At 40.7% G+C, this 17,006-nt stretch overlaps 1 protein-coding gene across 1 annotated transcript in view; it reads left to right on the top strand.

Annotated features, from left to right (window-relative positions):
- Positions 1 to 184: 184 nt before the first annotated feature.
- The window catches only part of MKI67 (marker of proliferation Ki-67), a 35,347-nt gene continuing 18,525 nt past the window's right edge, over positions 185 to 17,006 (top strand). The window contains exons 1-10 of the mRNA XM_033149407.1: positions 185 to 279; positions 4,289 to 4,401; positions 6,396 to 6,477; positions 6,570 to 6,685; positions 8,659 to 8,728; positions 9,292 to 9,370; positions 10,168 to 11,559; positions 13,325 to 13,566; positions 16,212 to 16,437; positions 16,528 to 16,830. Of these exons, the coding sequence (XP_033005298.1) occupies positions 4,310 to 4,401; positions 6,396 to 6,477; positions 6,570 to 6,685; positions 8,659 to 8,728; positions 9,292 to 9,370; positions 10,168 to 11,559; positions 13,325 to 13,566; positions 16,212 to 16,437; positions 16,528 to 16,830 (2,602 nt within the window). The 5' untranslated portion in view covers positions 185 to 279; positions 4,289 to 4,309. The remainder of the gene's footprint in view (positions 280 to 4,288; positions 4,402 to 6,395; positions 6,478 to 6,569; positions 6,686 to 8,658; positions 8,729 to 9,291; positions 9,371 to 10,167; positions 11,560 to 13,324; positions 13,567 to 16,211; positions 16,438 to 16,527; positions 16,831 to 17,006) is intronic.

The following is a 17,006-nucleotide window of genomic DNA, read 5'->3' as shown; positions in this document are numbered from 1 at the left end:
GAGAAGGAACATTATTATATTTTATCGTTTTTCCAGAGGACAACTAAGTTAAAAGAAAAGGCGGCAAAGTTTTGCGTGGCGGAGAGATACAGATCGGGAGTGAGGCGGCTTTTTCTCCGGCACTACTGCCGTGAGGACGTCAGAGCGGGGATTTGAATTCAGCGGGGAGTTAGGCGCTCGCGCGCGCACGAGTTTGTTACTCGGTTAGGTCTGTTAGGGGGAGAAAGGGGGACCGCGAGAGGGTCCTGCGTATCCTCGTGGCGGAGGACTTGCGCGCAGGTAAGGGACGTTCAGCCCGTGTGGGGAGCGGGGGCGACCCAGGCGCTTATTGCGCGGGGGGGGGGGGAGAAAGAAAAGTTGGCAATGGGGGAAAGAGCATCCGATGGCCAGGTGGTAAGGCTTGTTTGGGGGCCCGTTCTCTTGGGGGCAAGCGGTTGCGCCAGCAAAGCGAGTGAGTTGGTCCAATGGCTTCTTTTTTTAAGCGTCTCCTCTGTGTTGTGCGCAGGAGAGAGAGACGTTGGGGGGGGGGGAAATGAGGGTGTCATTGAGGAAAATCAGTGAGATTTGGCAGTTATTAGTTTCCCCTTAGAGCTTTTACAGCCAGGGCCGGATTTAGGTTTGATGAGGCCCTAAGAGCTACTAAAGGTAATGGGGCCCTTTATGTGTCCAGCTGCCCTTTGTCAACAACAAATTGTCGCTGTTTTTTGGGTTAAATATATGCTATATGGTAATTTATGGACCAAATAGGAATCTAAAGCCATTTGCCACTGTTGCTGTATGTAGGTTTTATTTTATTTGTTTTTTATCTTATATTTTGGAAATGTACATCCAGGTTTTTTCCCCCCTTTAATTTTTTTGGGGGGCCCCCAAGAGATTGGGACCCTAAGCTATGGCTTGTTTAGCTTATACGTAAATCCGGCGCTGTTCACAGCACAGGCCTGGCTAACTTGGTGGTGAGAGCTGCGAATAGGTGGTTTCCCCTCTTATTAGACCACTGTTTTGTGGGGAACGGGGCATCACCACAAGACTAGTCAAGAGGTATGTTTGAAATGTGCGCCTTTCTCGCCTTTCCTGAGCGCGCTGCATCCACAGAGTATCTTATGGAAAATCAGGTTGCAGCAAAATGCTGCAGGGTAGCTTTCTCTACAGAATAAATATTCGTGGTCGGACTACAACTCCCATCAGCCTCGGCCAGCATAGTCTAGCATGATGATCCTAAAGTTTCTGGGTTTTGTTTTTTTTTAAAAAGAAAATGTTTCTAGAGGAAATGTACTAATCACATGAGGTGGAAACATGGAACAAAATAGTTGCAAAGCCAGACTATTCTTCCAGTTGTGTATGCAGAAGAAGCTGTTTCACAAAGAGCAGCAGCAACTACAATATTCAAATACGTATTTATAATGTCTGTAGGCTTGTTCACATATAACCATGAACACAATAATAAGCTGTCTCATTGTAGGTACAACTGTTTGTGTGAAAGTGTAGTTGCTGATGTGTATAGCTCCTCTGTTGTGTATACAGATTGTAAAAGTTATTGCTATGACAATATGGGGTAGACAGTAAAATAGATGAATTTATATATCTGTATAGTACCTGGAAATCAGTTAGTAATTCACATGAGGAGACATGTGGTTTCAGTTTCCTATGGATTCAAGTTAAACTGCTCATGTACATGACAGTCTTTCTCTGACAAATTACTGGAATTGATTAAGAGCATTGTTAGTGGATTATTGCATACATACTACAAATAGGCCAGTTGCTATGCAAAAGAATAAAGTTAATCTCATCAGAAATTACAATATTAAAAAACTGTTGGGGGGCAATTCCAGTCTTCTAGGACATTGTAAATGATAATAAACTGGTTATCCTGTAATAAGGATACTTTATTCAGACTTGCAATGTGAAACTATATATCAAGAGTTTCCTTTCTTTCACTTGTGGGCTGAACTAAGGCAAATATATATTTTTATTTATTAATTCAACAGGTTCCTAAGATGGTATACAATCAGTGTTAGAAACAGATATATTTTTGGCAAGACAGCTCTAAAGTCTTATTTTTCAAAGGATGGACTGTTATTGTCAGTTAAACATCTGGCTAGTTCAGATGACAACCTTGAGCTTTGAGAACTTGAAGAAAAGTCCATATGTACCATATTGGCTTATTCCAGCCTCTTTTTCTTAATGGTAACTGCTCCTGCTCAGGCTGCAGTCTGAAAAGCATTTTGTTTCCAGAAATTCATTCCCGATTTTGTAGATAAAAGATAACCAATAGAATTCTACAGGATGTTACTGTATGAAAACAATCTAGATTGGGGTCCCTAAACTAAGGCCTGGGGGCCGGATGCGGCCCAATCGCCTTCTAAATCTGGTCCGCAGACAGTCCAGGAATCAGCATGTTTTTACATTAGTGGAATGTGTCCTTTTATTTAAAATGCATCTCTGGGTTATTTGTGGGGCATAGGAATTTGTTCATATTTTTTTCCAAAATATAGTCCAGCCCCCCACAAGGTCTGAGCGACAGTGGACCCGGCCCCCTGCTGAAAAAGTTTGCTGATCCCTGGTCTAGATCCAGTGATCCCCAGACATGCACCTCCAGATGGTGAAGATGCCTAGCGCCTGGTTAATTTTGAGCACTGTACAATTCATAATAAAAACAACATCCATCATTAAACTAGCAGTAACACATCTTATAACTCAGCAACAGTAGGAGCAGCTGACCTCCAAAGGCCAAGCAGAGTACTGTAAATGACTAAAGGTAAAGGGACCCCTGACCATTAGGTCCAGTCGTGGACGACTCTGGAGTTGCAGCGCTCATCTCACTTTACTGGCCGAGGGAGCCGGCGTACAACTTCCGGGTCATGTGGCCAGCATGACTAAGCCGCTTCTGGCGAACCAGAGCAGCGCACGAAAACACTGTTTACCTTCCCACTGGAGTGGTACCTATTTATCTACTTGCACTTTGTGATTTTGAACTCCTAGGTTGGCAGGAGTAGGGACCGAGCAACGGGAGCTCACCCCGTCACGAACTGCCGACCTTCTGATCGACCTTCTGATCGGCAAGCCCTAGGCTCAGTGGTTTAACCCACAGTGCCACCTGCTGACATAAAGACACTTGCAAAGAGGACCAACATATTTCTAGTGGAAGGCAATTCTGTAATCCAGGAGCCATAACAGAGAAGCCATAACATGAGTCCCTTCTAGAAGCAGGATGCTGGAAACCACAGAATGGGATGGTGCTGTTGTTCTCAGGTCCTGTTTGTGGGTTTCCCACAGGCATCTGGGTGGCCACTGTGAGAACAGGATGCTAGATTAGGTTGTCAATAGGCCTGAAGGCCTGATCCAGAAGGCTCTTATTACGGTCTTGTTGTTTGAGTCTTGGTTTTAAATATACCTATAAGAAGGACCTCCCTGTCAGATCTCAAAGCACAGGCTCGAATATAATGGGGAAAGGTGCTCTTTGAAGTATCCAAGCCATGCAGGACAATACAGTACACTAAAGTGAGCACCTTAACTTGGGCAAACAAGTAACCAGCACAAATGTTTCAAGAGTGCTGTCACAATATTGTATCTAGTTTTGCTACTGAATAGTGAGATGGGAGCATTTTTGCACCAATTGGAACTTCTGAACTAGCTTCAAGGGCAGCTCTATGTAAACATATTGTACTATTAAATGAAATGTTAACAAAACATTATACAAGTTAATTGGCTTACAAATGCCAGGATGTCTATTATTCAAAACTGATTCTGTGAATTACCATTGTTATTTATGTAATTTTCACTGTCTCTATTTTCCTTGCATTCTCTCTGGCCTTTCTGATTACATTCTACCCATTTACCCCAACAGCACCCATGTGTGCAATATTTTGACAGTTGAGGATCTCACTCTGCATCTGATAAAGTGCACTATATTCCATGAAAGCTAATGCCATAATACATTCATTAATTTTAAAGATGTTTTGTTCAAATTACTTGTACACCTATGAGTTCAACCATGTTACTGAGAAATGAGTTGAATTTTTTTTAGGAGCTAGTGTTAATGAGCAGCAAAACAGTAAATGTGTACAAATAGTACACTTGTATGTGTCTCCTGTGTTATATAATGTAATTTGCATTATGTTGTGGCTATAGAGCTGATAAAAAGGGCTTTTACATACAATTTCATGATAATCTGGGTTTAAGAAAAGTGTAAGAAAATTGTAATTCTCGGTTTATTGTCTTAATAGAAAGGTGCTCATCATATTGTAATTAAGTAAAGTTTTATTGAGTTCTCAATATTCAATCTGTGCAGGTAGGAATTACAGATGAGAAAATGCCACTTTTTGGGAAAATTGTTGTTATGAAAAAGAATGGGACTGATGGAACTCATTTTCCGCTGACTAGGAATTCTTGTTTGTTTGGAAGGTAAGACTTATCTTTATTGGAAGGTCTTTTGAAATACAGCTTTTGAATGTTGGAATTTAATTGTATGAACTGTTCTTTTCACAAAGTGAATAGAATAATAATTTATTGGCCAAGTACATTTTTCAATATACTTGGAATTTGCTTTGGCTACATTACAATGTAAAATACATTATACAAACAATAGTAATTTACAGAGCAAGAGCCGAGGCTGCCCTTCTCGGCGCCTCTTAAGCTGTGTTGGTGAGTGTAGGCCCGCCTCCTAGGCCCGATGGAGTTGGCCGGAGGAGAGAGCGGTCTTCCCAGACACTCACAGCAGCAGTGTTCCGGAGGCTTCTCTGGAGCCTCTTAAGCTGTGGCGGTTGAGTGTAGGCCCGCCTCCTAGGCCCGATGGAGTTGGCCGGAGGAGGGAGAGGTTTTCCCAGACACTCACAGCAGCAGCAACAGCAGCAGTGTTGAAACAGTAAAATCTTTGCTACAGGAAACCCCCATTTACATGGAGGTTACGTTCCAAGGCACCACATATTTAAGTGAAATCATGTATATTGGGGCACCATTGAAAAAGCCTGCAAACCTCTAGAAAAAGCCGTTAAACCTCTAGAAACACTTGAAAAAAAGCCAAAAATACACCAAACTCTACAATCACTTTCCAAATCTACTTTCTTAAACTTTCAACTCTCCACAGGCATAAAAGGCTCCTGGGGCTGCATTTGCAAAGGCTAGACATCATTTTTGCTGTTTTCGCTCTTTAAGGGCTGTTTTTGCCCCTTTTTGTGCCCCTTCTGGGGATGTGTGTGTGCCTGCTTGCACTTTAAAATAGCAAAACTTAAGATGTCAATTAAATTGTCAACATGCCTAAGCCCTGCATCAGTGTGCACATTTTAGGTTTGCACACTGGTGTAAATTGGACCTTTTTTAGAGCTAGTAGATAGGAAATTGTCTTCACTTTTGGATTTAAATTTAATTTTTCTTCACAGTTTTGAAACACAAGTGAAGCTATAAGATTATTGTGGGCAAAAGTTGTTAATAGCATGCTTTCAGTGGGTCAAATGAGAGGAGCAACATTCACTTGCTATTGGAGATATAAGCATCTCTGCTGTTCTCAAATTAATGTCTCGGGATTGTCTGCTTCAAGTTGACCGTACATAAATGTCAATAGAGAGAGCTCTTTTTCAACTCAAGTGCACAACCTGCTCTGAAAGGTTGAACTTCACTAACTCCAGTAGTTATTCAACCTTGCTGTTTTACATAAGCAAGCGATATTGACAACATCTATGTTTATCATTTCATATCTTTGGAGGGTTTTATTGGGTGCAGGTGTTGCCCTGGTTTAGAGTATCTTTTCTCCAAGTATACGTGAATAGGTATCAATGGCCAAGTGCATATTTAATGAAGGCAGGGGAAGGTTTATGGCAGAGGTGGCCAACCCATAGCCTGTGAGCCATATATAGTTCCCCAGAAAGTTTTTTGTGCCCTCCCCTCACAACCTTCCAATTTGTCCATTTAAAAAATACTATTTCTTCATCGACTAGTTCTACGGGTCCCCTGCTCTGATTCATAAAATGTACCCTTTCTTACATATATATTTATATTTTACAGAATAATAATAATACGTACTAATAGCTTATCAAAAAAGGATTTTAAGTAGTGTTGATAGAATATAAAAGTTTTTTGATGGCAGCTTGTGAACTGCAATTCCAGCCATGGACACGTTTGCACTTTGGGCATGCTTGCTTTGGCATGCAGATACCACAGTTCACCCTGGACCAGTGTGGCTCTAGACCCTGAATTGATTAGCCATCTCTGGTTTATGGAATGCCAACAGTAAACATTACTGTTTTTTTCAGTTAAAACAAGTTCGGTTTTAATAATAGTACATAGTTTGTCTTTATTATTTTTCTAATATTTAAATAGTAGCATTGTGGCATTAAAAAAAAACCTTTATCTCTGCATAATATACAAATGTTAATCTGAAAACTGCATGATTATATTTAAAGGAAAAGAGAGTGTGACATCAGAATTCAGCTCCCTCAGGTTTCCAAAGAACATTGTAAAATCGAAGTCAATGAAAATAAGGAGGTATGCATTCTTATTTTTTTGTATTGGTTTATTGTGTGTCTCTTGGACTTTTCTTAATTGACTGAGCTGAATATTTTTAAATCTATTTTTAGGCAACTTTGTTTAATTTAAGTCCTGCAAACCCAACAGAACTCAATGGAAATATTTTTCAGCAGCCTACATACTTAAAGCATGGAGATGTATTCACTATTATTGACCGTTCTTTCAGGTAAGTAACAATGCTATACACAGCTATGGATCTACTTAAATAAAATTACTGACTTGTCTTGTTGCCTAGGTTGGGTCAAGTCACTGGAATTTTTAATGAGTTTATTTTATGTTCAGGCAACTCCTTTGTGCAGGGGTTGCATTTTGGCTCATATTGTGTGTAAGCCCATTCCATCCCCTTCTGGGTCAGAAAATGGCATGCATGGATGGCCACACATCAATTGGACGTGTGCAAAACAGCCGCCACCTGTATTTCACAACTTTTATATACTGCTTGATTGTAGTAAAGCCTCTAAGTGGTTACAAAAAAGAATTAAAACATTAAAATTATCAATACAAGACAGTTAAAAACAGGTATTTAAAAGCATTCAAAAAGATAATTAAAACCACCAGTAAACAAAGGGAGATCACAAGGCATTGCATCATTCAACTTGTCTGCGTAGGCTAGCCTAAACATGTTTTAATCAGGCATTGAAAATACTCCTATCTGATATTAGTAGAAGAAGAAGAGGTTTGGATTTGATATCCCGCTTTATCACTACTCGAAGGAGTCTCAAAGCAGCTAACATTCTCCTTTCCCTTTCTCCCCCACAACAAACACTCTGTGAGGTGAGTGAGGCTGAGAGACTTCAGAAAAGTGTGACTGGCCCAACGTCACCCAGCAGCTGCATGTGGAGGGGCGGGGAAGCGAATCTGGTTCACCAGATTACGAGTCTACTGCTCTTAACCACTACACCACACTGGCTAGGTAGAGAGTTACAAAGTGTAGGTGCTGCAATACCAAAAAATTATGTTTTTGTAATTGCTGAATGAGTATTATGTTGTGCTATGTTAGTTCTGCCGATTGAAGTGGTTGATGAGGAATATATGTGGTAAAGTGATGCCACAGGTAAAGTGGTCCAAAGCTGTTAAGGGTTTGTATACTAATAGTGACACCATGAACTTAGCCCGGTAACAAACTGGCAGCCAGTGTAGATATCTGAGCAGAGGTGTTATATGTTGACAGGATCCCAATCATTTCAGCAACTGTATTGCAGCATTCTGCATTAACTAGTTTCTAGGTCAGTAAAAGTGAAGCTTACTTACATACAGTGCATTGCAGTAATCCAGCTTTGAAATCATTAATGCATGAACTACTGTGGTGAAGCTCTCTTGGTACAGCAACAGACATATAATAGCAGCTGGACCTGGTAGAAGGTGTTTTTAGCTGCTGAGGTTACCTGGACCTCCATTGACAAAGCTGGATCCAAAGGCACCCCCAGATTGCATACCAGCTAATTCAGGCGAAGTGCAACCCCATCCATGGCAAGTAATTGATCAGTTTATTGCACATGGGATCCAGACACCCACAGTGCCTCCACCTTGGCAGGATTCAGCCTCAGCTTACTTTCCCTCATCTGTCCCACCACTGTGTCCGGGCACTGGTCCAGGTTCCATGTGGCTTCTGGTGGCTTTGTATAGATTTTAAATAGCACTGGGGGATACAGTTGTACCCAGGGGTATTCCATAACATAACTGTCAGAGATTCATAAAGCACTCTCCCAGTGCTGTTCTCAGGACTCTGCAGGAATGGAACCACAGTAACACAGTGATACCAGTGTCCATTCCACTGAGTCAGTTCAGGAGGATACTACGGGAAATGGTATTGAAATCTGCACAAGAGTCAAGAAGCAGGAGCAAGGTCACAGTCCCATTGTCCTGCTCTCTGTAAAGGTCAGGTCCCACGCTGCCAAAACTGACTCTGTCCCATAGCCAAGCCTGATCCCAGAACTCATCTCCTTTATTCACCTCCCTGACTGCTTCTCACTTTGTTGCTACTTACACTTCTTGTTTGGCTCTATGGCTGTTAAGGCTGGTGCTTTCTTTGCATTATCTAGCCCAAAGAGTTTTCAACAACTGGTTTGCAGCCATAGTATTTAGCTCATCAGTGGGATAAACATATCAGTATTAAGCCTACCTAATACCTTTAAACAGGTTTGAATATCCACCTTCATTACTTCCACGGAAGAGGAGTTCCAGGTCTCAAGAGAATGAAACATTACAGGTAACTTCATGAAAATAATGAAATACACCTTTGCATTTTGGTGAACTGAATGAAATGTGTTACTATAGGTTTCCATATTCACAATCTCCTTAAGTGGGTTTTTTACCTGCAGATGGCTCCCTTTTTTATGTATGGATGGCAACTGTATTCACAGAAACGTTTTAATGCCAGCACTCTTCTCTCTAAAGTAATATATTACTGAGAATGTATGTTTTTAATAGATGTTTGGGAAGCATTCTTTTCACAGTATATTTTCATATCATATTTTTAATGATTATGCAAGAACAACTGTATTCAAAGATGATAGATTATTTTCAAGATAGTTGTTACTCCTAGTTTAGGGGGTGAAGATAAATAAACAGCTGAAGCTTTTTCTTAAGAATAAATTGAACTAGGTTAGATGTGGTGGGTTCTAGTGAAATCTACTGAGTTAAATTATTCAATACCATATAAATATTTACTTCAAAAAGAAACCAATTGATACTTTCCATAGGCACAATTTTGTGAACTTCTAAAACAAATAAAACATTCATTGCTCTGATACATTGTGTACAAATTTACAGGTTCTTCATGTTCAGCAGGAAGAACAGGAGGAGTTGTTGCACCATCGGAATTCAGAATCTAAAAGTCCTCAGATTTCTGGTTGGTAGTTATTTCAGCTTATTTACCACTGTTAGGCCTTGATTGGCAAGAAAATGTATAGCTACATAAACAGATACGTAGTAGTTGAAATCAAAGCATTTACTGGGATTTTGCTGTAGGAGGGAGCAAATGAAGCAAGATTTGGTGAATTAGTTTCTCCTGTAAGGATGAATATGATCCTTGATATGGGTTGTCTCCACCCATTTCTCCAGCGGCAGGAAACAAAATATTTTAGAAAATACACCTTGTAGGCTGAAAAAACACCTTCCAGTTCTATTTCCTGCCAGTTCCAGTGCAGGTTGTATTGCCAGCTGCTCCAGGCATGGCAAAAGAGAAGAAGTGGGAACTGATATTCAGATGGCCACTTTTTTTGTTTGCTCTGAATTATGATTAGAGTTCACAAGTGGATAAATCTTAAATTTATATTACAGATTATGCTGATGTTTGTCAGTGTACTTTTCTATACACAAACACACGCTATTGCATACATGGATATGTTTTAGAGTCCATTCACTATGGGCATGCTATTCTCAGTATCGGTTGCAAAGTAGCTTCATATGAGTGCATTTGTGAAGTCTGAGCTGTAGAGGACCTTTATGTTAATCTTATTTTCTATGTAGAAGCAGCTGTTGTTGATTTTACTTAATTCCTTAAAAATATATTTGCCCTATGATCAGAATTTTAACTGACTAGAATTTGGTAACACTGTTTCATCTAACTTAAGCATTATAGCAAAAATAGAAACACTTAAAAAACCCATTGTTTAAAAATGTATTTTTTAAAAAATCTCTTCATAGAAAAGAAACTTGACTGGGAAAATCGGAATACTAATAAAAGTGATGAGACAAAAACTCAAGATTTTATTACTGGACAGTATGGCACACCCCAATCTACATATAAAACCTTCAGTTCAGAAAGGAAAAACGAAATGTCTCCTTTTAGCAAACTTTATGAATTAATGAAGCACGAACATGATACAGAGAAAGATGTTAGCAATGAAACCTTTGTGCAGTCAAAAGAAGAACACTTAGCCAGAAAATATGGTAATGATACCTTGGAAGAAGCTGCATCTCGGATACCACACAGGATATCTGAAACTGGTCAGACTAAGAAGACTGAAGGTGTAATTAGGAATGAAGTTGAACATTCTCGTTATATTAAAAGTCAAGAAATAAACAGTATGATACCAAATCTAATATCTGTTGAAAGGAACAGATCCAGAAGATCATCTTCGGGTCTTCAAGGTTATGCTGCAGAACAGAAGCAAGAAAGTGAAGGCACCAATCAGTTAAATTTCCAGAATGCAGAAGAGAATGAACTAGATAGAACTGAAGTGACTAAAAATGCAAGTAATGATACAGTTTTAACAGCAAGTAGACAAAGTGCAAAGTATTTCCATGAATCATGTTCCATAGTAGCATTGGAATATGCAGATAGAGCAGGGCACCCTGAAAAGTCAGAAGAGCCAACAAAGACAGCTGGTGTGGAAATCAAAGCTAACTTAACAGATACTTGCAGATCGGTTGAAAGCATTTTGTCCATACCAAAGTCTAATAGACGTTCTTCAAAATCCAGACGTTCTTCAAAATCTAGAATGCAGCAGGTAAATTCATTGATTGAATTGAAGAATTCCACAGAAACCTCTTCTGAAATTGAAGAGTGCTCAATGAATGTTAGTCCAGCGGAGCCCAATTTTGTTGCCTTGACAGAAAAGTTTTTTAAAATAAAAGGCAAGAATGAAGTGCTGGCTATAGAACCAATGCAAACTCTGAAAGCAACAAATGAGATTTGTATGAACAACACACCAAAAGATAGAAACTCTGTAACCATTGCCAATTCATTTCACTGTCGTAACAGTAAAAGCCCCCGAAGGAGCATTAAGCAAAATGAAGAATTTTTAAATGGACATTTTTCTACAGAGCAGGTGCATATCAATTCAGAGGAGTCATTAGAAGTTCCTGTAGATACTTCTGAAACTGGTTGCATGTGCACACCTAACCAGTCACCTGAAAAAGAGGGAAACTGGCTCCAGGAGGAGGAGGATAAAATAAAAGAACCAACGATGGAGGCCCACAAGCAGAATTTTGATAATAAAAACTATATACCAGGTCATGAAAGCAATGTACCAGAGGGTGAGACTGCTTCAGAACTGAATGTGACAAGCGCATTTAGTGTGAAAAGAAAGTCAGGTAAATACTTGCCATACAAGCCTAAGACTATCATTTTGAGATTGTTTCAGAAATTTGCCATGACTTTTTCTTGAACTTATAATTTTGCTCTCTTTATGCAACTATTTGAAGTCTGTTAGTTATTCTATTTATAAAACTTGTATGAATACCAAAGGAATTTGGTTACTACAATTAAGAAAAGTACAGTGTACTGAAAAGAATCCCAACAGATTTTTCTCAGTTTTTATCTTTTACTAGTTCTGTTTTTAAAATCTTACTTTAACAGAAAGTATCCTTACTGTTTTGATACTGAAGTGTCATCATACACTCTTCTGACACTATCAGTCTTGTATTTAGGTCCAAGAGATCTCTTTAAGGGTATACTTGGGGGGGTGATTTACTTCAAAGTGACTATGGTTTAAAAGAAAAAATGGGCTTCTGTTGGTATCGCATTCCAAAATAGTTTAACACAAAAACTATTTGGAATATGTGACCTGACCGTGTTAAGAAAAGAGAAAGCAAAACATAAACAAATGCCTAAGTGAAATATTGGGGTGCAGTAGAAGGAGTTTCAATATAACCCAATAGAACATTACAAATATGAAATCAGTATTGCAGATTTTAACTGAGTATGTTAAGTCTTCTGTTAGGGCAAAGCAAACTTGGAACAGAAATAACCCCCTAGACTAAAAGTTAATCGGGGGTCCAAAAGACCTGCAATCTTTTGTGACAGGTTTTTGTATGCACAGAAAAAAATCTCCAGTGCTCTTGAATTGGTGCAAATACATAAAAGAGGAAATTTTAGTTATCACTCCAGAAAACAATGAATTAACAATAAACAATATTCAAATTATACTGACACTCTCAGTATGTAGTAACCAATTCTCAGGGGGGAAATCTTTTTCATCACTTAACTATCTTCTTGGTCATTATATCAGTTTCTGTGATGCTCCTTATTTTAGCCAACTACAGGTTTGAATAGGATACCTCATTCTCCATTTGGTTCCAATAAGAATATTTGTTGCCAGCAGCAAGTTCCATGTCAGCTTAAAGTATTTCACACTTTAAAAGTATTTCACATAACCTAAAGCATCATGATTGCACGTAAAGGTACAAAATACCCCCAAAACCAAGGCAATTTGAAAACTCTTATCTTTTTACATGTTTTTTGGACAAATCCAATAGATTTCATTAATCAGTCTATCCCTGCTATCAAGTAATCCCGCTTATTTAACATGGTAAACAAAAATCAACAACAGCCTACCTTTACATTCTGAAACCACTGAACCTCTTGCCGATCATGAGGTCAGCAGTTCGAATCAGTGCGACGGGGTGAGCTCCCATTACTCTATCCCAGCTCCTGCCAACCTAGCAGTTCAAAAGCATACAAGCGCGAGTAGATAAAAAGTTACTGCTGCAATGGGCAGGTAAATGGCGTTTCCATGCGCTCTGGCTTCCATCATGGTGTACCATTACACCAGAAGTGGTTTAGTCATGCTGGCCACATGACCTGGAAAAGCTTTCTGCAGACAAACGCTAGCCCCCTTGGCATGAAAGCGGAGATGAGCGTCATGCCCCATAGTTGAAGTCAACTAAACTTAACTGTCCAGGGGTCCTTTACTTTTACCTTTTACTCCCTTTGTGTTTGGAGCTAAATATTTATGTTGGAATTCAGAATAATTTTCTTTTGTCTTTCTTTTAGATAAAATAATCTAAAAATGAATCAACCCTCTGGTTAGCTTTGTAAGTTGGTATATTGAATTTGATATGTTTTGTGCTTTTGTAGAAGTTAAGAAATCGCCTAAAAAGCAGAATGACGAAGATCCTGACATATTAATTCAGCCTCTTGGAAAGAGAAGGAGGGTGTCCTTTGGTGGGCACTTGAGTCCTGAACTGTTTGATAAACGCTTACCTCCAAACTCACCACTTAAAAGAGGTGCAACTCCAGCACGACTGAGCTTGCCATTTGGAAACTCGCCTCGAGCGGTTTTGAAAAAGGCTTTGGAATTTAGACAATCTCGAATCAAGGTAAATAATTTTCTGTATTGAAATACCTCAAAATGCCCAGATCAAGTCTTCTGCTCCTCATTCTTCCAGTGCTAGTGTGTGTGTGTGTGTGTGTGTTTCTAACAATCCTGTACATGCATACTTAGGTATAAGTCCCATTGGGTGAAATCCAACATTGTGTGAGAAAATTCCTTCCCCTGTTGCTCTGTATGCCCTCCCCCCAGCCACCACCAAATCTCCAGAGGGTCCAAACACTTTGAAGCAGGATTGGTGAACACATGAGAGCTGGGGTGCAGGGAAGAAGGCCCCCTTGAGAGTAAATTTGTTCTAATGCCACAATATAATTGAATATTATCCATTCCTTTCAATGGGGCTTACAAATAAGTAGGTGTAGGATCCCTGCCTAAAATTTATTCTTAATTCAGGAGTTGTCAGGGTAAATGAAGTGTCCTTGAGACAGGTTTAGAGATTTATGATCTTGAATACAGGGACATATTATTTCCAAAACAAAACAAAATAAAAAATTCTTTCCAGTAGCACCTTAGAGACCAACTAAGTTTGTTCTTGGTATGAGCTTTCGTGTGCATGCACACGTCTTCAGATACACTGAAACGGAAGTCACCAGACCCTTAAATATTATTTCCAGTGTGGGTTGAGCAAGTTCCAGTTGCTTGACCATTTGCCTCAGAGGTCTTGCTGCCTAACAAATGCTAGCAAGGGAAGACTTGTTTCCACCATGGGATGAGTGAGGTCTAGCCCCACTCCCTTGTTTCCACCTGCTGTACAATAACTCTTTTGAGAACTGGCATTTTTATTAAAAGTTGGATTATGAGTAAAAATAAATAAAATTGCAGCAAGGGACAACATGACTCCATCATGGGTTGGAGCAAGTAGTTTGATGCTACTGTTCTGTTAGAGTTGTTTTTCTATTTAGTTGTTGTGATTGTATTTCATTTTATCATGTTGTGTGCTGTCCTCTGCTTCGTTTGAGGAAGGCCTCTCAAAGATAAGTGTTTTATCTTATTTAAAAGAAATGAGCAGAAAAGATGTCTACTTGAATGAATGCAGTCCATTCTCACTGAAAAAGGTTCTTAATTTTGGCTTGACAGTGCCCTTTAAAAAAGAGGGAGTAAAGCTCTCACTTAAGGAGAAAGGCTAGGAGAGGTGTGAGGAACCTCTGGCTTGCAGGCCAATCTTGGCTTGACTGGCTTCCCCATTGGCCCACAAGGGAGTTACCTGATATCATGCAGGTGAGGGCAGCAGTTGGCCAAACTGGCTTGAGTCACTTCCAAAACACCCAACAATCAGCTGGTTGTTGGGAGCCTTTGAAGTAGTGCACAAAGCAGGAACCCAGTGGCTGATGCAAAGCAAAGGTGTTCCTACTTGGTTCAGGTGTTGTAAGGTTTCTGTAGTGGCTTCTCGCGAGTAAAGAGTCCTGACTCCGGATCCTCTTATTTACAGGATTTATTGTACAACTATATACATTGCAGAGCTCAAAAGTCCATTACCGTCTTAGTCACTCTCAGATCCCGGAAGTGGCACTTTTCGGGAGCGCCCCCAACAGAAGAACTTGGGCACCCCAAGTCTCCTCCTCTCATCCCTGCGTTTCACCCCTCTACGCAATTGGGGCGACGGAACTGCCATAGCCCCTTCCTCCTCTGAGCCGCTTGGTCGGTGTTGGGAAACTGGAGCATCCCACAGCCCCTTCCCCATGGAGCTCTCTTCCTGCCTGTCGCTCCTGCAGGATGTCTCCCTGCTGCTCCAGTGGTGTTGGGAACCTTCAGCCTCGCAGAGCCCTTCCACCACCCTGCTGGGCTCTGACAGTTCCCTGACAGGTGTCGTTTCCCTCCTTTCATTTCAGCAACTGGATTTACAAAGAAACAGCTATTGAAATGACATGGAAAAACACGTTGCTTTTAACAGTGCCTTGCTGCCTGCTAGTGCTTTGAAGCCCTAACTTTGGGGTTTCAGAGCACCAAATCCCTTGACATTTATCATTTCAGCAGGAGGATTGCCCCACACACTTGTAAAATTTGGCCTGCTAGACTGCCCCATGGATCCAAAAAGGTTCCTTATCTCTGGGCTAGGACATGATGTGTGCCTGTGTGGTTTCTTTCTAGGCCTCTTCATGTGTCTGGCCTTCCAGATGTTGGTGGATTATAGGTCTCATCATCCTTAACCACTGGCTCTACTAACTGGAGTTGATAAAAGTTAGGCCAGAGGTCACCAAACTTTGAACCAGTGAGCACTTCTTAAATTTGGAGAAAGTGCTGTTCTTGCTAATCACAAAATGGCTGCCACGGGGATGGCTTCTTATTATAAACTGGCTGCCAAGTCTAAAAGTTTGTACAAATGTTATAGTAAGGAAATGCACTTGAATGAAGTACCAGGTACAACTACTTAGTTCCTGGGCAACTACTGAAGTCTGTAAGTGGATATTTATACATCAAATTGCTATCCTGTACTTCCTCTAAGGATCTCAGGACAACATAGAGAACATTTTATCCATTCAACCACTGCAGTATGATAGAGTTGTAAACCTAAGTGGTACACTAGATTCAGGTCTTCTCAGCTTAAGTTCTGCTTATGTGCTATGGCACATTTGATATCTCATTAGAAGTTCTTTGTATTAACTTTTTTTAAAAAACCCTCTTCTTTCTCTGCAGAGTTTCCCTGAAAGGGTTCAGCATGAGAATATTTCATCTAAGAATGCTGCCTCGCCCCCAGCACGCAGGTCTCCGGTTGCCTCGCCCCCAGCACGCAGGTCTCCGGTTGCCTCGCCCGCAGCACGCAAGTCTTCGGTTGCCTCGCCCGCAGCACGCAGGTCTCCGGTTGCCTCGCCCCCAGCACGCAGGTCTCCGGTTGCCTCGCCCCCAGCACGCAGGTCTCCGGTTGCCTCGCCCCCAGCACGCAGGTCTCCGGTTGCCTTGCCCCCAGCACGCAAGTCTTCGGTTGCTTCACCCACAGCACACAAGTCTCCAGTTGCCTCGCCCCCAGCCACTTTTTCTTTCGATGCACCCCAAAGAAGAGGTCGCTTTTCAGTTTCTCATGTTACCAGCCCACCTTCAGTAGAACAAGATGCTCTTTCCAGTCAGATGAACAGAGATGAAGAGTTCACTGAAGTAAAGACATCTGAACCTACTGTTCAAGAATGCAAAGCTGCTCGTTCAACAAAGAGGAACAAAAATGCTACTCCAAGGAGAAGTTCTTTGTGTAGGAGAAGTGGAGTAATGGGTGTAATTCACTCTAAAAGGCAAAGTGGTGCTTCCAAAGCCAACTTGATAGGTTTGTCATTATTGCTTTATTAGTGTCTTTTGATGTTCCACAAATCAATCAGATACAGCATCTTAATATTATAAAAGACTGCAGGGGTTGCCAACCTTTTTGGATCACTGGGCACAGTTTGAATTCTCATAGACTGAGGGTGTCCATCACAAAATGGCTACTATGAGAGGTGTGTG

This window comes from Lacerta agilis, chromosome 5, assembly GCF_009819535.1.
Source record: "Lacerta agilis isolate rLacAgi1 chromosome 5, rLacAgi1.pri, whole genome shotgun sequence".
Lineage (NCBI taxonomy): Eukaryota > Metazoa > Chordata > Lepidosauria > Squamata > Lacertidae > Lacerta > Lacerta agilis.
This window is presented reverse-complemented; position numbering and strand designations above follow the sequence as displayed.